The sequence below is a fragment of the Hoplias malabaricus genome, chromosome Y, assembly GCF_029633855.1.
Source record: "Hoplias malabaricus isolate fHopMal1 chromosome Y, fHopMal1.hap1, whole genome shotgun sequence".
Taxonomy (NCBI): Eukaryota; Metazoa; Chordata; class Actinopteri; order Characiformes; family Erythrinidae; genus Hoplias; species Hoplias malabaricus.
In genome coordinates, this window is record NC_089820.1 from 26,920,787 (window position 1) to 26,944,856 (window position 24,070).

A 24,070-nucleotide genomic window follows, 5' to 3' on the forward strand; every position below is an offset into this window, starting at 1 on the left:
ACTAGTGTAGGAGATATCAGAGGTGTATACACTAGTGTAGGAGATATCAGAGGTGTATACATTAGTGTAGGAGATATCAGAGGTGTATACATTAGTGTAGGAGATATCAGAGGTGTATACACTAGTGTAGGAGATATCAGAGGTGTATACATTAGTGTAGGAGATATCAGAGGTGTATACATTAGTGTAGGAGATATCAGAGGTGTATGCACTAGTGTAGGAGATATCAGAGGTGTATACACTAGTGTAGGAGATATCAGAGGTGTATACATTAGTGTAGGAGATATCAGAAGTGTATACACTAGAGTAGGAGATATCCGAGATGTATACACTAGTGTAGGAGATATCAGAAGTGTATACACTAGAGTAGGAGATATCAAAGGTGTATACATTAGTGTAGGAGATATCAGAGGTGTATACACTAGTGTAGGAGATATCAAAGGTGTATACACTAGTGTAGGATATATCAGAGGTGTATACATTAGTGTAGGAGATATCAGAGGTGTATACATTAGTGTAGGAGATATCAGAGGTGTATGCACTAGTGTAGGAGATATCAGAGGTGTATACACTAGTGTAGGAGATATCAGAGGTGTATACATTAGTGTAGGAGATATCAGAAGTGTATACACTAGAGTAGGAGATATCCGAGATGTATACACTAGTGTAGGAGATATCAGAAGTGTATACACTAGTGTAGGAGATATCAGAGGTGTATACATTAGTGTAGGAGATATCAGAGGTGTATACACTAGTGTAGGAGATATCAGAAGTGTATACACTAGTGTAGGAGATATCAAAGGTGTATACATTAGTGTAGGAGATATCAGAGGTGTATACACTAGTGTAGGAGATATCAAAGGTGTATACACTAGTGTAGGATATATCAGAGGTGTATACATTAGTGTAGGAGATATCAGAAGTGTATACACTAGAGTAGGAGATATCAGAGGTGTATACACTAGAGTAGGAGATATCAGAGGTGTATACACTAGTGTAGGAGATATCAGAGGTGTATACATTAGTGTAGGAGATATCAGAAGTGTATACACTAGTGTAGGAGATATCAGAAGTGTATACACTAGTGTAGCTGATTAGACTTCTTCATCACCCCCGGAGTATCACCCTGGAGCACTCTATCCCTCTCTCTTTCTCACACACTCTCCCTCTCTCTCACACACTATCTCCCTCTCTGTATCACTCTCTCTCCCTATCACTATCTCTCAATCTATCTCTATTCATCCTCTGTGTTGCATAAACTCTTGCATTACTCTCTCTCTCTCTGGCTCTCTTCTTTCTGGCTCTCTTCTTTCTCATTCTCAATCTTTTCTTCAGCTTTCATTAGCATCATTTTTTATTTATAACCATTTTTGTTATTGCATTTATTTTTCATTAATTCATTAATTCAGAGGGGGGAGTGTGGGGGGCTGGGTGAGAGGGGTGAGGAAGAGGGTGTTGGGGTAGAGAAGGGAGAGAGTCTGGGGGAGAGAGGGGGATTGTCTGGAGGAGAGAGGGTGGGTGTTGGGGGTGGGGGGAGCGGGTAGAAGCAGGAATGGGGGAAAAGTAGAAGTCCCACTGTTGCATTTTGCTCTCTGATTTCTGATGTGGGGCTAATATCTATCACATGGTCTGCTCTCCTCTTCCTCCTGTGCATAGCTTTAATAACATAGCTGTAAGGATCTGATGGAGTTCAGCCTCATCATCATCAGTGAGGGTCAGGGGCTGGTGTTGGGTATTAGTTCTGGATCAAACTCACCACTCCAACTCACCCCAGAGGAACCCCATCACTCCAGAGAACACAGTTCCACTGTTCCACACACCAGAGGAACTCCATCACTCCAGAGAACACAGTTCCACTGTTCCACACACCAGAGGAACTCCATCACTCCAGAGAACACAGTTCCACTGTTCCACACACCAGAGGAACCCCATCGCTCCAGATAACACAGTTCCACTGTTCCACACACCAGAGGAACCCCATTACTCCAGAGAACACAGTTCCACTGTTCCACACACCAGAGGAACTGAGGGGAGAGAGAGAGAGAGAGGGGGAGAGAGAGGGAGGTAAACTGATGAGAGAGAGAGAGAGAGAGAGAGAGGTAAACTGATGAGAGAGAGAGAGAGAGAGAGAGAGAGAGGGAGGTAAACTGATGAGAGAGACAGTGACAGCTCCGCTGCTCACGCTGACACTGCAGGGAGGAGAATGCTCTTCTTCATTAGAGCTGACAAATCCTCCACTCCTCCTCCTCCTCCTCCTCCTCCCTCACTTCTTTCTCTCCTTCACACACACACACACACACTTCCTTCTCTTTATATAAACCTCTGTCTTTGCCTCTGCATTTCTGTGTCCGTTCTAAAGCAGATCCTCCATTCCCCATCTTTCTGTCAGACTCCGTTTTACATTAAATGACTATTTTTATAATAGTCATCCTCTCACTTGGAGGAGAACAATACACGAGGACTTGATTTGTGAATTCATAATACAAATACTGCAAATACCACAGGTGTCATAAATAACGCAAATACAACAAATATCAGAAAACTGTAAATACCACAGGTGTCATAAATACCACAAATACCAGAAAAACTGTAAATACCACGGGTGTCATAAATACTGCAAATACCAGAAAAACAGTAAATATCAAGGTGTCATAAATACTGCAAATACCACAAATACCAGAAAAACGGAAAATACCACAGGAGTCATAAATACCACAAATACCAGAAAACTGTAAATACCACAGGTGTCATAAATACCACAAGTGTCATAAATACAGCAAATACCCGAAATACCAGAAAACTGCAAATACCACAGGTGTCAGAAATACCAGAAAAGTGCAAATACCACAGGTGTCATAAATACCACAAATACCAGAAAACTGCAAATACCACAGGTGTCATAAATACCACAAATACCAGAAAACTGTAAATACCACAGGTGTCATAAATACCACAAATACCAGAAAAACTGTAAATACCACGGGTGCCATAAATACTGCAAGTACCAGAAAAACTGTAAATACCACAGGTGTCGCAAATACCAGAAAACTGCCAATACCACAAATACCAGAAAAACTGAAAATACCACAGGAGTCATAAATACCACAAATACTAGAAAACTGTAAATACCACAGGTTTCATAAATGCCACAATTACCAGAAAACTGTAAATACCACAAGTGTCATAAATACAGCAAATACCAGAAATACCAGAAAACTGCAAATACCACAGGTGTCATAAATACCACAAATACCAGAAAACGGCAAATGCCACAGGTATCATAAATACCACAAATACCAGAAAACTGCAAATACCACAAATACCAGAACAACTGCAAATACCACAGGTGTCATAAATACAGCAAATACCACAAATACCAGAAAACTGCAAATACCACAGGTTTCATAAATACCACAACTGTAAATACCACAAATATCACACATTCCACAAATGCTGCAAATAATATAAATACTGAAAAGATCATAAATACAGATTCTGCACATACTGCAATAAACAAATACCACGAACTTGGGAAATCCTGCAAATACTCCAAATCTTCCAAACATATGTGTATCAATAAATAAATAACTGTGAATTTTACATGTAACGTAAAACATTTTTTAACAACACAAGCTTTTTCTTTTTTTACAGTGAATAATTTCAGCGTTTTGCGGATGCTAAAGTGACATTGTCGTAACGTCTTTTTTATTCATTTTGTTGAATTGATTTCAAAAGTGAAAAAACACCACAGAATGGGCTTCACTGGTTCTCCTGGAGCTCAAGGTTAACGCTTGAGAATCTGCCAGGTTTCATTCCTCCGTCTGCCCCTCGATCGCCCAATTTTACACTCCACTAGACTGAGAAGAGTCTAAATCTATCAGAGAGAGAGAGAAAGAGAGAGAAAGAGAGAGAGAGAGAGGGGGGGGGGGGGAAACCGGGGTTCTAAATCTATTAGAGGGAGGGAGAGGAAAAGAGAAAAATGGGGAGAAAGGGGGGTCTCAATTTATCAGAGGGGGGCAGAGGAAGAAAGTGAGAGAGTGAGCCAAGATGGTAAAATAGGGTAGAGAGAGAGAGAGAGAGAAAGAAAGAGGGGAGGGGAAAAGAGAAATATGGGGGAGGGAGAGAGGTTCTAAATCTATCGGATAAATAGCAGAGAGGGGGAAAAGGAGAGAGGAAGAGTATAGAGAGAGGGGATATATGGGAGAGGGAGAGACAGGAAGTGAAAAGTGAACGATGGAGGCGTTCTAAATGAGAAAGAGAGAGAGGGGTGGAAAAAGGAGAGCTAAAGATAATGGAGGAATATACCTGCCACTGGGAGAACAACTTGGTAGTGGTCAATTTTAATCCTCTGAGATAAACATATATGCTAAGCTAGTTTTACCACTCTAAGATAAACACAGGCACTAACCTTATTTTACCACTCTGATGTTAACGTAGGGCGGCATGGTGGCGCAGCAGATAGTGTCGCAGTCACGCAGCTCCAGGGTCCTGGAGGTTGTGGGTTCGATTCCCGCTCCAGGTGACTGTCTGTGAGGAGTTGGTGTGTTCTCCCTGTGTATGCGTGGGTTTCCTCCGGGTGCTCTGGTTTCCTCCCACACTCCCAAAAACACACGTTGGTAGGTGGATTGGCGACTCAAAAGTGTCCGAGTGTGTGAGTGTGTGTGTTGCCCTGTGAAGGACTGGCGCCCCCTCCAGGGTGTATTCCCACCTTGCGCCCAATGATTCCAGGTAGGCTCTGGACCCACCGCAACCCTGAACTGGATAAGCGGTTACAGATGATGAATGAATGAATGTTAACGTAGACGTAGACACTAAGCTAACTTTACCCCTCTGAGGTAAACGCAGACACTAAGCTAATTTTATCCCTGTGATGTAAACATAGACGCTAAGCTAGTTTTAACGCACTTTGATAAACGTAGCTGCTAAGCTAATTTTAACCCTCTGAGATAAACATAGACAATAAGCTATTTTTAACCTCTGAGATAATCATAGACACTAAGCTAATTTTAATCCTCTGAGATAAACGTAGACACTAAGCTAATTTTACTCCTGAGACTAAACATAGATGCTAAGTTCATTTTATCCCTCTGAGGCAAACATAGAAACTAAGCTAATTTCACTCCTCTGAGATAAACATAGACGCTACGCTAATTTTACCTCTCTGAGGTAAACGTAGACCCCAAGTTAGCTTTACCCCTTTGATGTAATCACAGATGCTAAGCTAGCTTCACCATTCTTAGGTAAACATAGATGCTAATCTATTTTTTTTCTGCTCTGTAGTAAATATAGATGCTAAGCTAGCTTTATCCCTGTGAGGTAAACATAGATGCTAAGCTAGCTTTACTGCTCTGATGTAAACATAGGCATTAAGCTAACTTTACCAATCTGATATAACCATAGATACTAAGCTTGCTTTACCACTCTGAGGTAAACATATACTCTAAGCTAGGTTTACCGATCTGATGCAAACACAGAACCTAATCTAGCTTTACCGATTTGAAGTAAACATAGATGCTAAGCTAGTTTTACCGCTCTGAGGTAAACATAGACAATAAGCTAGCTTTACCGCTCTAAGATAAACACAGATGCTTACTCCAAACAAAGTTGAAAACTGATATAAACCCTACAGTAATTTTGCAAGTCTGAGGTAAATGTTCATGATAAAGTAACACGAAATGTGTGTAGTGTGCTATGTAGTGAAAGTCAAACCTGATGCAATACCTCACCCTACTAAGAAGGTGTAGTATTAGGAATAGCAGTATACTGGTTAATTCCAGCTTGTCATCAGCTCTTTGTACTTGTTTGTGTCAGCTGTGTGGCACAACCTCGGCAGTGTTTGATGGCTGAAGCCACATCTGCGGGTCTTTCAAAGCAGCTCAAGTCGACCAGACGACAGGGAGGGGTCTAATTTCCCACCGTCTTTGCACAGCTCTGGCCTGAATGGAACATTCTCTGTTCTGTAAGGAGTTCACAAAAGCCCAGCAACCTCCACTGGGCCTTTGCCGCAGACCTGCTCCACTCAGTGACCTTGAAATTCCCAGGATGCAGTTTATATGACTGTCTCCCGGGAAACGGGCCACGTTCACATGGAAACGGGAGACTTAACTCATTCGCAAAATTGCTTTAACGGTTCTCCATTACCAGCTGTGTTTTTGTTGTGATTTTAGTTTAGTTGTTTGTCAGGCAGTTGCACAGGATTTATATTGTTGACGTGACTCAACATACTTGGAGGAGAACACTAACTTATGTTTCCTCAATAACATTCGAAAGTAGTGTAATGTGGCAGCAATTATTTCAAACACTGTCACATTGTGTGTGCATTATCTCTGTAAACATACATTAAATGGAATGGAACACAGCCCATGAGCCCATGCTCAATTCCAAGAGCTCACCAGAGGGGTATGATCCCCCAGCACTTGTGTGTGGAACAGTGGAACTGTGTTCTCTGGAGTGATGGGGTTCCTCTGGTGTGTGGAACAGTGGAACTGTGTTCTCTGGAGCGATGGGGTTCCTCTGGTGTGTGGAACAGTGGAACTGTGTTCTCTGGAGTGATGGGGTTCCTCTGCTGTGTGGAACAGTGGAACTGTGTTCTCTGGAGCGATGGGGTTCCTCTGGTGTGTGGAACAGTGGAACTGTGTTCCCTGGAGCGATGGGGTTCCTCTGGTGTGTGGAACAGTGGAACTGTGTTCTCTGGAGTGATGGGGTTCCTCTGGTGTGTGGAACAGTGGAACTGTGTTCTCTGGAGGGATGGGGTTCCTCTGGTGTGTGGAACAGTGGAACTGTGTTCTCTGGAGGGATGGGGTTCCTCTGGTGTGTGGAACAGTGGAACTGTGTTCTCTGGAGCGATGAGGTTCCCCTGGTGTGTGGAACAGTGGAACTGTGTTCTCTGGAGCGATGGGGTTTCTCTGGTGTGTGGAACAGTGGAACTGTGTTCTCTGGAGCGATGGGGTTCCTCTGGTGTGTGGAACAGTGGAACTGTGTTCCCTGGAGCGATGGGGTTCCTCTGGTGTGTGGAACAGTGGAACTGTGTTCTCTGGAGTGATGGGGTTCCTCTGGTGTGTGGAACAGTGGAACTGTGTTCTCTGGAGCGATGGGGTTCCTCTGGTGTGTGGAACAGTGGAACTGTGTTCTCTGGAGTGATGGGGTTCCTCTGGTTTGTGGAACAGTGGAACTGTGTTCTCTGGAGTGATGGGGTTCCTCTGGTGTGTGGAACAGTGGAACTGTGTTCTCTGGAGCAATAGGGTTCCTCTGGTGTGTGGAACAGTGGAACTGTGTTCTCTGGAGCGATAGGGTTCCTCTGGTGTGTGGAACACTGTACCTTACTCCGTACCCTTCTCTGTACCGTACTCCATACTCTGTTTCATACTCTACCCGCATCCCCCCAGAAATGTAACTACGCATCAAACCAGACTTCAACATCATGGAACTTGTAAGAAAAAGTGCCAGAGCTGTATTTGTTTATTTATTTGCACCACATAGTAACTGCACTCTGTTCTAAATAATACCCTACAGAGTGCATTAAACAGATAATAAAACTAATACCACAACTACATTACACTGTGCACTACACACAGGGTTGAGGGAGATAATTGTGGTTCAGCCGTAGTGCAGAGAAACACGGACGCAGAAGTATAAACACTCTAAACGACGTAGGGCACTCACACACACTGCGGCGTAGACTCTGCATCGATTCAATACAGAAGCATGAATCTAAAAGGTTCTGTGAAGGCAGGATGCCATCAAATCCTAACAGCAATTTTCAGTGTCTCGTATAAAGTATTCAGACATGTGTTTTGTTCATGGTTAAATGGGAGGGTTTGTTCATTAACAGCAGCTCTGAGAAATTTCTCTCTCTCTGTTTTCTGTTTCTCTCTCTCTCTGTTTTCTCTCTCTCTCTCTCTCTCTCTCTCTCTCTCGCTCTCTCTGTTTTCTCTCTTTCTCTCTCTCTATCTCTCTCGTCTGTCTCTCATCTTTCTGTCTCTCTCTCTCTCTCTCTCTCTCTCTCTCTCTCTCTCTCTCTCTTTCTGTCTCTCTCTCTCTCTGTTTTCTCTCTCTCTCTCTCTCTCTCTCTGTTTTCTCTCTCTTTCTTTCTCTCTCTCTCTCTCTCTCTCGCTCTCTCTCTCTCTCTTTCTGTCGCTCTCTCTCTCTCTCTCTCGCTCTCTCTGCTTTCTCTCTCTCACTCTCTCTCTCTCTTTCTCTCTCTCGCTCTCTCTGTTTTCTCTCTCTTTCTCTCTCTCTCTCACTCTCTCTCTGTTTTCTCTCTCTTTCTCTCTCTTTCACTCTCTCTCTCTCTCTCTCATCTTTGATTGTCTGTTTTTTTTTTTGGTGTGAGACAGTGATGATCCAGAGGAGATAAAAATGTCTCTGAAACATTCTCCCGCTGTCTGCTGTCATCTTCAAATACAAAACATCCTACTGGAACACATCTGCAGCCGAAACAGACGCCGAAAAGAAAAGAAAGACGGAGAGAAAAGAGACAGAGTCAGAATCGCAGCGAACGGCAGATTTCTGCTTTGATCCCGAAGATGATTAGACGTCTAAACGTTTTTAGAAGCGCCTGTCTCTCTCCATCTCTGTCTCACTCTCTCTCTCTCTCTGTCTCTGTGTGTGTGTGTGTGTGTGTGTGTGTGTGTGTGTGTGTGTGTTTAACAGGTTTATATCACATTGTAGGGACTGAGAACTGTACATAGTTTGACACGGTGGGGGTTTGCTTCCCCTTTGTCTGCGATGCACAGTTTAATGAAGACGTGTTGAAATCTCAGGACTAGGGTTTAGCATGAGGATTAGTTTTATTATGGTTAAAGTCCTTGAAATATCCACATTGTGAATGTAAGTCTTTGTCATGGGCTTAAAACGCTAGTGTGTGTGTGGTTTAGATTTTCATCACATTGTGGGAGCAGCAGGGAGTGTCTCTGTCACAGCTCCAGGGTCCAGGAGGTTGTGGGTTCGAGTGCTGCTCCGGGTGACTGTCTGTGAGGAGTGTGGTGTGTTCTCCCTATGTCTGCGTGGGTTTCCTCTGGGTGACTGTCTGTGAGGAGTGTGGTGTGTTCTCCCTATGTCTGCGTGGGTTTCCTCCGGGTTACTGTCTGTGAGGAGTGTGGTGTGTTCTCCCTGTGTCTGTGTGGGTTTCCTCTGGGTGACTGTCTGTGAGGAGTGTGGTGTGTTCTCCCTATGTCTGCGTGGGTTTCCTCCGGGTGACTGTCTGTGAGGAGTGTGGTGTGTTCTCCCTGTGTCTGTGTGGGTTTCCTCCGGGTGACTGTCTGTGAGGAGTGTGGTGTGTTCTCCCTGTGTCTGCGTGGGTTTCCTCCGGGTGACTGTCTGTGAGGAGTGTGGTGTGTTCTCCCTGTGTCTGTGTGGGTTTCCTCCGGGTGACTGTCTGTGAGGAGTGTGGTGTGTTCTCCCTGTGTCTGCGTGGGTTTCCTCCAGGTGACTGTCTGTGAGGAGTGTGGTGTGTTCTCCCTGTGTCTGTGTGGGTTTCCTCCGGGTGACTGTCTGTGAGGAGTGTGGTGTGTTCTCCCTGTGTCTGCGTGGGTTTCCTCCAGGTGACTGTCTGTGAGGAGTGTGGTGTGTTCTCCCTGTGTCTGCGTGGGTTTCCTCCAGGTGACTGTCTGTGAGGAGTGTGGTGTGTTCTCCCTGTGTCTGCGTGGGTTTCCTCCGGGTGACTGTCTGTGAGGAGTGTGGTGTGTTCTCTCTGTGTCTGTGTGGGTTTCCTCTGGGTGACTGTCTGTGAGGAGTGTGGTGTGTTCTCCCTGTGTCTGCATGGGTTTCCTCCGGGTAACTGTCTGTGAGGAGTGTGGTGTGTTCTCTCTGTGTCTGCGTGGGTTTCCTCTGGGTAACTGTCTGTGAGGAGTGTGGTGTGTTCTCCCTGTGTCTGCGTGGGTTTCCTCTGGGTGACTGTCTGTGAGGAGTGTGGTGTGTTCTCCCTATGTCTGCGTGGGTTTCCTCCGGGTGACTGTCTGTGAGGAGTGTGGTGTGTTCTCCCTGTGTCTGTGTGGGTTTCCTCCGGGTGACTGTCTGTGAGGAGTGTGGTGTGTTCTCCCTGTGTCTGCGTGGGTTTCCTCCAGGTGACTGTCTGTGAGGAGTGTGGTGTGTTCTCCCTGTGTCTGCGTGGGTTTCCTCCAGGTGACTGTCTGTGAGGAGTGTGGTGTGTTCTCCCTGTGTCTGCGTGGGTTTCCTCCGGGTGACTGTCTGTGAGGAGTGTGGTGTGTTCTCTCTGTGTCTGTGTGGGTTTCCTCTGGGTGACTGTCTGTGAGGAGTGTGGTGTGTTCTCCCTGTGTCTGCATGGGTTTCCTCCGGGTAACTGTCTGTGAGGAGTGTGGTGTGTTCTCTCTGTGTCTGCGTGGGTTTCCTCTGGGTAACTGTCTGTGAGGAGTGTGGTGTGTTCTCCCTGTGTCTGCGTGGGTTTCCTCCAGGTGACTGTCTGTGAGGAGTGTGGTGTGTTCTCCCTGTGTCTGCGTGGGTTTCCTCCGGGTGACTGTCTGTGAGGAGTGTGGTGTGTTCTCTCTGTGTCTGTGTGGGTTTCCTCTGGGTGACTGTCTGTGAGGAGTGTGGTGTGTTCTCCCTGTGTCTGTATGGGTTTCCTCCGGGTAACTGTCTGTGAGGAGTGTGGTGTGTTCTCCCTGTGTCTGTGTGGGTTTCCTCCGGGTGACTGTCTGTGAGGAGTGTGGTGTGTTCTCTCTGTGTCTGCGAGGGTTTGTTCTGGGTGACTGTCTGTGAGGAGTGTGGTGTGTTCTCCCTGTGTCTGCGTGGGTTTGTGTTCTCTGGAGTGATGGAGTTCCTCTGGTGTGTGGAACAGTGGAACTGTGTTCTCTGGAGCGATGGGGTTCCTCTGGTGTGTGGAACAGTGGAACTGTGTTCTCTGGAGTGATGGGGTTCCTCTGGTGTGTGGAACAGTGGAACTGTGTTCTCTGGAGAGATGGGGTTCCTCTGGTGTGTGGAACAGTGTAACAGTGTTCTCTGGAGTGATGGTGTTCCTCTGGTGTGTGGAACAGTAGAACTGTGTTCTCTGGAGCGATGGGGTTCCTCTGGTGTGTGGAACAGTGGAACTGTGTTCTCTGGAGCGATGGGGTTCCTCTGGTGTGTGGAACAGTGGAACAGTGTTCTCTGGAGCGATGGGGTTCCTCTGGTGTGTGGAACAGTGGAACTGTGTTCTCTGGAGTGATGGGGTTCCTCTGGTGTGTGGAACAGTGGAACTGTGTTCTCTGGAGTGATGGAGTTCCTCTGGTGTGTGGAACAGTGGAACTGTGTTCTCTGGAGTGATGGAGTTCCTCTAGTGTGTGGAACAGTGGAACTGTGTTCTCTGGAGTGATGGAGTTCCTCTGGTGTGTGGAACAGTGGAACTGTGTTCTCTGGAGTGATGGGGTTCCTCTGGTGTGTGGAACAGTGGAACAGTGTTCTCTGGAGTGATGGGGTTCCTCTGGTATGTGGAACAGTGGAACTGTGTTCTCTGGAGCGATGGGGTTCCTCTGGTGTGTGGAACAGTGGAACTGTGTTTTCTGGAGTGATGGGGTTCCTCTGGTATGTGGAACAGTGGAACTGTGTTCTCTGGAGCGATGGGGTTCCTCTGGTGTGTGGAACAGTGGAACTGTGTTTTCTGGAGCGATGGGGTTCCTCTGGTGTGTGGAACAGTGGAACAGTGTTCTCTGGAGCGATGGGGTTCCTCTGGTGTGTGGAACAGTGGAACTGTGTTCTCTAGAGTGATGGGGTTCCTCTGGTGTGTGGAACAGTGGAACTGTGTTCTCTGGAGTGATGGAGTTCCTCTGGGATGAGCTGGAGTGTTGAGTTTGATCCAGAACTAATCCCCAACACCTGCCCCTGACCCTCACTGATGATGATGAGGTCCTGGGATCCATCACAGCAGAGAACACAGTTCCACTGTTCCCCAGACCAGTGCTGGGGGGATTTACACTCCTCTGGCTGACTCTTGGAGTTGCGTCTGTATGAATGTTCCTCATCAGTGTGTTATGAGCCTGGTCACAGTGGCTATTAATGTTTATCATGTTGTGTTTATTAAGAAGTATTTATAATATGAATTTGTATTGAAACTAACCAGAGGGATGTGGAGACGTGTGTGTCTCTCTCTCTCTCTTTCTCACACACACACACACACACACACACACACACACTAACACACAGCTGAGGGACAGACAGTTCTGGCCGGTGTTAAATCATTCTCACAGAAGCTTTAATTGACGCTGCCGCGAGGCATATGTGGAGCCATATGGAGCTCAGAACCTCCGGAGGGTTCTAACACACACACACACACACACATGCGCACACACACACACTCGTACCCACACACACTTGTACACACACAACAACCTGGCACGTTTACAAACACGAAGATCCTCATTAATTCACGTCAGAACAGAGCGGCTGGCGTGGAGATGAAGAGCACTGACAGGTTCGGCCTTATCTGAGACGTCTGACAGGATTTAGAAGTTAGCCAGATAACTTAAGCCCAGATTTAGGGCATCGTCCAATAGGAAGGTCCCTCAGCTCCTTCCCCGTATTTAATCAATAGGATTATTACAGTACCGTATCTAACATATATTTAGTAGAATTTTATTTAAATGTAAATATTTAAAGTTGAATTTGAGTTTTAATAACATTTTAGAATCATATTATTTTACAGGACATTAATAATCAGATCTGTTTTAACTCAGTGGTGTAGGGTTCCAGTGACTTCACAATGCAGCCTCCTCACACTGTTCCGAGTGTGACCTCGGTTACTAAGGACAGCCCTGTCTCAGCTGTAATGCAGTTAGCCGTCTCCCGAGTTTGAGACATTTCCACCTCAAGTGAAACACTAAACAAAGTCAGTGTTACCCCCCTATGGAGCACGAATAGAGCAACGTCCCTCTACGTCTAAAACTGTCTCTACAACTCTACGTCTAAAACTGTGTCTACATCTCTATGTCTAAAACTGTCTCTATGTCTCTATGTCTAAAACTGTCTCTACGTCTCTACGTCTAAAACTGTCTCTACGTCTCTATGTCTAAAACTGTCTCTACGTCTAAAACTGTCTCTACGTCTCTACGTCTAAAACTGTCTCTATGTCTTAAACTGTGTCTACATCTAAAACTATCTCTACATCTAAAACTATATCTACGTCTAAAACGGTCTCTACATCTAAAACTGTCTCTACGTCTCTACGTGTAAAACCGTCTCTACGTCTAAAACTCTCTCTATGTCTAAAACTGTATCTACATCTAAAACTGTCTCTAAGTCAAAAACTGTCTCTACATCTAAAACTGTCTCTACGTCTAAAACTGTCTCTATGTCTAAAACTGTCTCTACATCTCTACCTTCTAAAACTGTCTCTACATATCTACGTCTAAAACTGTCTCTACATATAAAACTGTCTCTACGTCTCTACGTCTAAAATTGTCTCTACATCTAAAACTGTCTCTACGTCTCTATGTCTAAAACTGTCTCTACGTCTTAAACTGTTTCTACGTCTAAAACTGTCTCTATGTCTAAAACTGTCTCTATGTCTAAAACTGTCTCTACGTCTCTACGTCTAAAACTGTCTCTGCGTCTAAAACTGTCTCTACATCTAAAACTGTCTCTACGTCTCTACGTCAAAAACTGTCTCTACATCTAAAACTGTCTCTACGTCTCTACATCTAAAATTGTCTCTACATCTAAAACTGTCTCTACATCTAAAACTGTCTCTACGTCTCTATGTCTAAAACTGTCTCTACGTCTTAAACTGTCTCTACGTCTAAACTGTCTCTACATCTCTACGTCAAAAACTGTCTCTACATCTAAAACTGTCTCTACGTCTCTACATCTAAAATTGTCTCTACATCTAAAACTGTCTCTACATCTAAAACTGTCTCTACGTCTCTATGTCTAAAACTGTCTCTACGTCTTAAACTGTCTCTACGTCTAAACTGTCTCTATGTCTAAAACTGTCTCTACATCTCTACGTTTAAAACTGTCTCTGCGTCTAAAACTGTCTCTACATCTAAAACTGTCTCTACGTCTCTATGTCTAAAACTGTGTCTACGTCTAAAACTGTCCCTATGTCTAAAGCTGTCTCTACGTCTCTACGTCTAAAACTGTCTCTACATCCAAAACTGTCTCTACATCTAAAACTGTCTCTACATCTCTACGTCTAAAACTGTCTCTACATCTAAAACTGTCTCTACGTCTCTACGTCTAAAACTGTCTCTATGTCTAAAACTGTCTCTACGTCTCTATGTCTAAAACTGTGTCTACGTCTAAAACTGTCTCTATGTCTAAAGCTGTCTCTACGTCTAAAACTGTCTCTACGTCTAAAACTGTCTCTACATCCAAAACTGTCTCTACATCTAAAACTGTCTCTACATCTCTATGTCTAAAACTGTCTCTACATATCTACATCTAAAACTGTCTCTACATCTAAAACTGTCTCTACTTCTCTATTTCTAAAATTGTCTCTACATCTAAAACTGTCTCTATGTCTAAAACTGTCTCTACGTCTCTACGTCTAAAACTGTCTCTACGTCTAAAACTGTCTCTACATCTAAAACTGTCTCTACATCTCTACGTCTAAAACTGTGTCTACATCTAAAACTCTCTCTACATCTGTACGTCTAAAGCTGTGTCTACATCTCTACGTCTAAAACTGTGTCTACATCTAAAACTCTCTCTACGTCTCTACGTCTAAAATGGTGTCTACGTCTAAAACTGTCTATGTCTCTGTCTAAAACTGTGTCTACGTCTAAAACTGTCTCTATGTCTAAAGCTGTCTCTACGTCTCTACATCTAAAACTGTCTCTACATCTATACGTCTAAAACCGTCTCTACATCTAAAACTGTCTCTACATCTCTACATCTAAAACCGTGTCTACATCTAAAACTGTCTCTACATCTCTACGTCTAAAACTGTCTCTACGTCTCTATGTCTAAAACTGTCTCTACGTCAGAAACTGTCTCTACGTCTCTACGTCTTAAACTGTCTCTATGTCTAAAACTGTCTCTACGTCAGAAACTGTCTCTACGTCTCTACGTCTAAAACTGTCTCTACATCTCTATGTTTAAAACTGTCTCTATGTCTAAAACTGTCTCTATGTCTAAAACTGTCTGTAGGTCTCTACGTCTAAAACTGTCTCTACATCTAAAACTGTCTCTACGTCTAAAACTGTCTCTACATCTCTACGTTTAAAACTGTCTCTACGTCTAAAACTGTCTCTACGTCTAAAACTGTCTCTATGTCTAAAACTGTCTCTACGTCTAAAACTGTCTCTAGATCTAAAACTGTCTCTACGTCTCTGTCTAAAACTGTCTCTATGTCTAAAACTGTCTCTACGTCTAAAACTGTCTCTACGTCTCTATGTCTAAAACTGTCTCTACATCAAAAACTGTCTCTACGTCTAAACCTGTCTCAACGTCTCTATGTCTAAAACTGTGTCTATGTCTAAAACTGTGTCTACGTCTAAAACTGTCTCTATGTCTTAAACTGTCTCTATGTCTCTACGTGTAAAACTATCTCTATGTCTCTACGTCTAAAACTGTATCTACGTCTAAAACTGTCTCTACATCTAAAACTGTCTCTACATCTAAAACTGTATCTACATCTCTACGTCTAAAACTGTGTCTACATCTAAAACTGTCTCTATGTCTGTACTTCTAAAGCTGTATCTACATCTCTACATCTAAAACTGTGTCTACATCTAAAACTGTCTCTACGTCTAAAACTGTCTCTACATCTCTATGTCTAAAACTGTCTCTACGTCTAAAACTGTGTCTACGTCTAAAACTGTCTCTACATCTTTACGTCTAAAACTGTGTCTACATCTAAAACTCTCTCTACGTCTAAAGCTGTATCTACATCTCTACGTCTAAAACAGTGTCTACGTCTAAAACTGTCTCTACGTCTAAAACTGTCCCTACGTCTAAAACTGTCTCTACATCTCTATGTCTAAAACTGTCTCTACGTCTAAAACTGTGTCTACGTCTAAAACTGTCTCTACATCTTTACGTCTAAAACTGTGTCTACATCTAAAACTCTCTCTACGTCTAAAGCTGTATCTACATCTCTACGTCTAAAACAGTGTCTACGTCTAAAACTGTCTCTACGTCTAAAACTGTCTCTACGTCTAAAACTGTGTCTACATCTAAAACTGTCTCTACGTCTAAAACTGTGTCTACATCTAAAACTGTCTCTACGTCTAAAGCTGTATCTACATCTCTACGTCTAAAACTGTGTCTACGTCTAAAACTGTCTCTACGTCTAAAACTGTCTCTATGTCTAAAACTGTCTCTACATCTAAAACTGTCTCTACGTCTCTACGTCTAACACTGTCTCTACGTCTAAAACTGTCTCTATGTCTAAAACTGTCTCTACGTCTAAAACTGTCTCTACGTCTCTATGTCTAAAACTGTGTCTACATCTAAAACTGTCTCTACATCTCTACGTCTAAAACTGTGTCTATACCTAAAACTGTCTCTACGTCTGTACGTCTAAAGCTGTATCTACATCTCTACGTCTAAAACTGTGTCTACATCTAAAACTGTCTCTACGTCTCTATGTCTAAAACTGTCCCTACGTCTAAAACTGTCTCTATGTCTAAAACTGTCTCAACGTCTAAAACTGTGTCTACGTCTAAAACTGTCTTTACGTCTATAACTGTCTCTACGTCTAAAACTGTCTCTACATCTAAAACTGTCTCTACGTCTAAAACTGTCTCTACATCTATACGTCTAAAACTGTGTCTACATCTAAAACTGTCTCTACGTCTAAAGTTGTATCTACATCTCTACGTCTAAAACTGTGTCTATGTCTAAAAGTGTCTCTACGTCTAAAACTGTCTCTATGTCTAAAACTGTCTCAACGTCTAAAACTGTGTCTACGTCTAAAACTGTCTCTATGTCTATAACTGTCTCTACGTCTAAAATTGTCTCTACATCTAAAACTGTCTCTACGTCTAAAACGGTCTCTACATCTATACGTCTAAAACTGTGTCTACATCTAAAACTGTCCCTACGTCTAAAGTTGTATCTACATCTCTACGTCTAAAACTGTGTCTATGTCTAAAAGTGTCTCTACGTCTAAAACTGTCACTACGTCTCTACGTCTAAAAGTGTCTCTACGTCTAAAACTGTGTCTACATCTAAAACTGTCTCTACGTCTAAAACCGTGTCTACATCTAAAACTGTCTCTACGTCTCTACGTCTAAAACTGTCTCTACGTCTAAAACTGTGTCTACATCTAAAACTGTCTCTACGTCTAAAACTGTCTCTACGTCCAATACTGTCTCTACGCCTAAAACTGGTTGAAATGTAAATATTCTGAAAAAAAGAGGTCTAATGTGGACCCAATCAAAAACTGTGTACTGTGTTCTACCAACCAACCTCACACACAGTACACAGTGTATACTGCATAGAAAGAGTGTGCAACTGGGACACAGCCAGAGAGAGAGAGAGACAGAGAGAGAGGATGTAATCTGTAGTTCTGGGTCAGTTGTAGTCTGTTTCAGTGTTGCTCGTTGATTTGTTCTCCCTCAGAAACTAAATTATTCATCTCTCTCTCTCTGTATCTTTCTCTCTGTCTGTCTGTCTTTCTCTCTCTCTCTCTGTCTTTCTGTCTCTCTCTCTGTGTCTTTCTCTCTGTCTGTCTGTCTGTCTCTCTCTCTCTCTCTTTCTCTTTCTCTGTCACTCTAACACTCTATCACTGTGTCACTTTGAGCTCAGGAGAGATTTGCGCTGCCTCGGAGGTCACCTCACATCAACACACTCCATTTCCTCCTCCATCTCAGCCCTGCTGTGCTTGCGTGCGTGCATTTGTGTGTGTGTGTATGTGTGTGTGTGTGTGTGTGTTATATAGCTGAAAGTTTGTGGTCACTCCTCCAACATCTCTGCTGAACCCAGTGCCTGGAATCAGTGTGTTCTCTGTTCACTGCAGAGGTGGAGGTGTGTGTGAGTAAGAAGGGACTGTATCTTTTAAGGTGGAGTGGTGTGTGTGAGTAAGAAGGGACTGTATCTTTTAAGGTGGAGCGGTGTGTGTGAGTAAGAAGCGACTGTATCTTTTAAGGTGGAGCGGTGCGTGTGAGTAAGAAGGGACTGTATCTTTTAAGGTGGAGCGGTGTGTGTGAGTAAGAAGCAACTGTATCTTTTAATGTGGAGCGGTGTGTGTGAGTAAGAAGCGGCTGTATCTTTTAAGGTGGAGCGGTGTGTGTGAGTAAGAAGCGACTGTATCTTTTAATGTGGAGCGGTGTGTGTGAGTAAGAAGTGACTGTATCTTGTTGGTGTCTGAAGTGTAAATTGTCTGTAAGTGTTTATTCACTGTTTGAATTCCCACAGAAACTCATGTGTAACTCGAGCTGTTTAGTTTTGTAGCACTTTCGCTCTTTGTTTACTTTCATGAAGTTAGCGCTCTCCTGAATTTAGAGTCAGTTCCACCTTAAGTAATGTAACTGTAACAGCAACAATAAGTCAGTGTTACCCCCCTATGGAGCAGGAATAGAGCAACATCCTCATCTCGGTTGGTGCTTTTCAGCGCTTGGAGTCTCTCCGTTGTCTAAAAGATGGCGTTTCTCTGCCGTGAGCAGAGAGAGAGAAAGCCTAGCACCGGACCCAGACACTTTGTTTTTTTATCCATTTGCACCGTTTTCCTGAGGCATGTGCCGCAGTGGACTGGGTCCAGATGGTGGGGGCAGATGTCCATAAATATTTGGACACAGATATAAATAGAGTCAGTGTGTTTTTAGGGACCTGCTTAGGTGGTAAAATACTAATAAAGTGGCTGGGGAGCAGAGGCAGACCTAACAAATCAACACCAGAGAAATGATCTGTCAGCATTTTTCGGTCCCTGGCTGGGCATTGGACCCAAGTAATCAAACCCAGAGAGAGCACAGTGAAGAGCTCTGAGACTGCCAGAGCTGCACTTTGTCTTCACCCTCACAGGAGAAGCCAGGGGGACGAACGATGTTAATTTAAGTCCCCTGTCCACTCCTGTCCCTCTCCTGACTCGTGTCTTTCTGTGTGCAGGAGAATGTCTCTTAAGCTCAGCAGAGAGAACAGCACAGGCTTTTATCTTTATAAAATTATTCTCTGCTGGATCTTAGTGGGCGGGGCTAAATATGGCATATGTGACATCAGCTCTGCCACAGAACCAATCACAGTTAGTGATGCCTCCTTCAGAGAAATCAGCCTCTGAAGTCCTGCTAGGAGTGGAGGGGTGTCTCAGGGGGACAGCTGCTGGAATGAAGCTGTGTCTCCTCAGTGATGGACGTCCTGCCTCCGGATGACGTTAACATCACTGCACCTCGCCGTCAAATCCTGGGTTGTTCAGTGTTTATGTGAAGTGTTAAAACCATGAAATCCTCACGGTAATGTTCCACTACATAGGCTGTTACTGCAGGAGAGAGGGAAACACTCCTGATTAATGGACTGATGGGATGAGTGTCTGACTGTACTACTGCTTCACATTCGGGATGTGGTTCTTGCTCTGGGATGAGGCTGTTACAATTTCTAGAAGCTCTCACCATGTCGTCACTGATTTATCTTTTCTTCATCCCTCCTTCTCTCCCTCCCTCACCTTTACCCTCCTCCAGATCAATAACTCTAACTCTTACTCCAGCTGTGTCCCGCTCTGCCCCGAGGCAAGGTCACATGTCAGGCGATGGTATGAATTGACGCTTTTGATCAAATCAAAGAGCTGCAGTGGTTTGATCCATTGTTGGTCTCTAAAGGAACAGCTTCCATCAGAACTCCAGTCCCACCCATTAGCTCTATCTCCTCCAATCTCATGAAGCCATCACAGGCAGATCAAAACCTTTTGTCTCCAATGAGGCAATGGAACAATTGAATGCTCTGAGAACACTAACCTCTGTTCATCAGACTCAACACGCTCGGAGGAGAACACTAACCTCTGTTCATCAGACTCAACACGCTTGGGGAGAACATTTGGCAAAATATAAATAATAAGAAAAAAATCACATCCTGCTCAGTTCTACCTTAAAAATATCACTTCTCACACAAATCACTGTTAAAATACCACATGATCCTTAAAAGCATCTCATTCCCTTCAGTGCCACCTTAAAAACACCTCCTGCTCGTTATAGCCTGAATTGTTGCTCCGGTGCAGTTTGTTTGCTGTGTGTGTTTCTGTGTTTGGGATAAAAGGCAGAGTGGAGCTGTGTTGTTTCTCCCAGCGTGACTCGTCAGATCTGCTCAGTGTGTGTGAGAGGGAGAGTGCGTTAGCGAGAGCGCTAACAGAGCGCTACAAGATACAACACCACAATTAATTATTTACACACTCCACAGATCCTGTTCACTCTGACGGTCTCCGCCGGCCTTTACCTTCACCTCTGATCTTTGTCTAACGAGTCCATGGTAACGAGATCGTTAAGCCTGGAACTGGTCTTAATTGGAGTGATTAAGGTCTTTAACAGACAAACACTCACATACAAAAAGACACAGAGACACACACACACACACACACAGTGTTAAAAAAACACAAATGTACACACATTTTTGACTCTTAGACCCAACAAACTTAGTAGTACTAGTAGCAGACTAGTAGTAGTAATATCATTAGTAGCCGTAGTAGTAATGATAGTAGTAGTAGTTATAGTAATAGCAGAGGTAATAGTGAAAGTAGCAGTAGTAGAAGTAGTAGCAGTAGTAATACTCATAGTAGTAGTAGTAGTAGTAGTAGTAATAGTGATAGTAGTAGTAGTCTTGATGATAGTTGTAGCAGTAGTAATGGTGATATCAGTAGTAACTATAGTAATAGCAATAGTAGTATTACCAGTAGTAATATTGATATCAGTAGTAGCAGTGGTAATAATGATAGTAGTACTACTAGTAATATTAATAGTGCTATCAGTACTAGCGGTAGTAATAGCGATAGTATTAGTAGTAGCATTAATAGTGATATTAGTAGTAGCAGTGGTAATAATGATAGTTGTACTAGTAGGAATAGTAATAGTGATAGTAGTTGTAGAAGTAATAGTGATATTAGTAGTCACAGTGTTAATAATGATAGTCATACTAGTAGTAATAGTAATAGTGTTATCAGTAGTAGTAATATTACTAGTGTTATCAGTAGTAGCAGTAGTAATAGTGATCGTAGTAGAGACATCAGTAGTAGCATTTCCATTTCCATTTCACATTTTAAGGCATTTGGCAGACTCTTATCAACTTACAACTTACAAGGTTATTGGAATTACAAGTAGGCCAAGGCAGTGTTAGGAGTCTTGCCCAAGGACTCTTAATGTTGTAGCACTGACTGGTGCTAAAATCACATCTCTCTCGTGGCTTGTCGCTGTGTTTAGTCATTGTTTTCATAGTTCTGCTGTTTTTGTTGCTAAACCCATCTCAGAGCTTTTGAGATATCAGCTCGTGGTGAGTGGATGTTTTATGTAGTGGCTAATTTTCTCGTGATTATCTGCCATAAACGTGTGGAGCACACATTTAATAATAACACGCATATACTAACAAAAACCTGGAATAACAAAAAAAGCAACTTGTTACCACCAGGAACATCATCCCAACCACCCAGCAACATCCTGGCACCTATCACAGACACTAGAGATTACAGTGAACCCTGCAACCACCTGAAATACCATTGCAATCACTAAGCAGCACCCTTGCAACCACCTGGAACACTACATTATCCACATAGTACCAGTCTGGGCTAGCATAGCAACACAACTGCGGTCCATTGCCAATAGGATGTCTCAACAGCCAACACTTTTACTTACAGAAGATACATGGAGTGTTTCAGCTTTATAAATGAGGCTCGGCCAATCAGAACAGAACTCATTTACATATATCAGCCTTAAAGGAGCAGTGTGTGTTGATGGATGTATGAATGTGGGAATGTTGCAGTGTGACAAATAACCCACAAAACATCTGTAAGTGGATCTTTGGGAAGTGTGGTATACAGCCCTTTAATAGCTTACAGCGCACACAGCGCCACCAACTGGTCTAAATTATAATACACATTAGCATAGAACTACAACAGCCGCAACATTAAAAATCTCTCATTATCCTTCATACTTTCTCTCTCTCTCTCTCTCTCTCTCTCTCTCTCTCTCACTAATTCTGTCTACCTCTCTCATTCTCTGTCTCACTCTCTCTCTCTCACTCTCTCATTCTCGCTGTCTCTCTCTCTCTGTCTCTCTCTCTCTCTGTGTGTGTGTGTGTGTGTGTGTGTGTCTCTCTCTCTCTGGGTTCATTTGCACGTTTTGGTTAAAGGACATTTCAGGTCTCCCTCAAATTAATGGACTGCAATTAGGTGCATGCAAATGACCAATTATGCGTATGCAAATGAGCTCAGCACCCCATTTGCACTCTAAAAGCGAGGCACTGCTCGTTTCTTTAACGAGTCGCCTGTGTTTCTCACCACGGATTTACACACTCCGCTGTGTGAACTGTGTGTGTGTGCGTGTGTGTGTGTGTGTGTGTGTGTGTGTGTGTGTGTGTGCGTGTGTGTGTGTGTGTAGTACTGCTGTTTCTTATTCTATGTAACTCTTTACAATGTAATTGCATTATATTGTATTTTTACTTTATTCCTTTATTATATTCATCTTTGATCTGTAGCTCTTTTGGTTAAAGTGTGTTCGGCTTTCACTGGACTTCTCAGCGTATTCTCTGCTTACACACACACACACACACACACACACACACACAAACATACGGATTACCAGCAGCGCTTAATGTGTGTGAAGGTATGTAAAGTGGATTAGTCAGCTGTCAATCAAACTCATTACCAGCTGGACACACACACACACACACACACACACACACACACACACTTCACATTCCCATTGCCATTCATTGGCACATTCAGGGTGATATCATTAGAAACATCAGTCACTCAATATAGCATTTTTAATAATAATAATAATAATAATGTTTAATGTAACTCTCTCTCTCTCTCTCTCTCTCTCTCTCCCTCTCTCTCTCTCTGTAGTGTGACAGTGAGAGTGACAATGATGACAAGGTAAGACTCACTCTTTCTGTATTTGTGTGTGTGTGTGTGAGAGAGAGAGAGAGAGAGAGAGAAAGAGTGCTGCTGTGGAACATTTACGTGTTACAGTGGATAGTGAGAGAAAGTGTTCTATCTGTTTATTCTATGGATTAATTGATTGATTGATTGAGGGTGTGATTCGTTGATTTATTCATTGATTATTTGGTGAGTTGGTTTGAAGGTAGATTCTTTAATTGATGACTGATGGGTTGATTCACTGATCGATGGTGGCACGATTGATCAAAGCCATTCAAATGCAGTTTTTTATTGATTGATTTGATTTATAGATAGATACATTGATCTGAGTTCTGTAAGGTGAAATTCTGTGTGTGTGTGTGTGTTAATGTTTCTGTTGATCATTTGCATCTTATAGAGTGGATGAGAGAGAGATGGAGGGAGGGAGGGGAGAGGGAGATGTAAACAGACACTTCTGAAGCCTCACTGGGTGTGTGCGATGTCTACATTTGACGGCTGCTGTCATATTGTGTGTGTGTGAGTGTGTGTGTATGTGAGTGTGTGTGTGTGTGTGATGTGGAGTTAAGCATATGTGTGTTCTGAAAAGTGTGGGGATGATTTGGTGGTGTTTATTTATATTTATTTTTTTTAATCTATTTAGTTTTTAAGCTCTTTTCAATAAACATTTCTGTGCGCTGCCTGAGTCAGAAACACAGGATAAAACGAGTCGTTCTGATTCTGCTCCGCTTCTGACGTCAAGTGCAGAGACTTTAGAATGGCCCCGCCCCCTCGTCTGAGTCTGTCCAATCACAGCGCTGGACCCGTGTTTATGTGAGAGCGCAAAGACGAGGTTAAACTCGGCAAAACAGACACAATGAGCACGGAAAAATAAGAGCACTGAGTAAAAACGGAGAAGAAAGAGAACAGAGTGAAAACGGCTAAAAACCAGAGCTTCTGCTCCTCGCTCCTCACTGCTGTGCGCTCGGGGTCGGGGTGAACAGCGAGCGGCTCATTATCATTTAAAGGAACAGGTGCTGAAAGCGGGCGTTCTGAACAGGGCTGTTTACACAGGGGGAGAACACTGCTGTGGACGCTTCTGTGAAACAGATTTCATTAAGAAACACTGTGGGGACGAGGTGGGGGGGG

General features: G+C 43.4%; 1 protein-coding gene across 7 annotated transcripts in view; it reads left to right on the forward strand.

The window, feature by feature from the left end:
* The window catches only part of fbrsl1 (fibrosin-like 1), a 608,817-nt gene that overhangs the window by 412,860 nt on the left and 171,887 nt on the right, over window positions 1–24,070 (forward strand). For all 7 annotated transcript variants that reach the window (XM_066656081.1, XM_066656086.1, XM_066656083.1 and 4 more), the window contains exon 5: window positions 22,913–22,942. In XM_066656081.1, coding sequence (XP_066512178.1) covers window positions 22,913–22,942 — 30 coding nt within the window. The remainder of the gene's footprint in view (window positions 1–22,912; window positions 22,943–24,070) is intronic.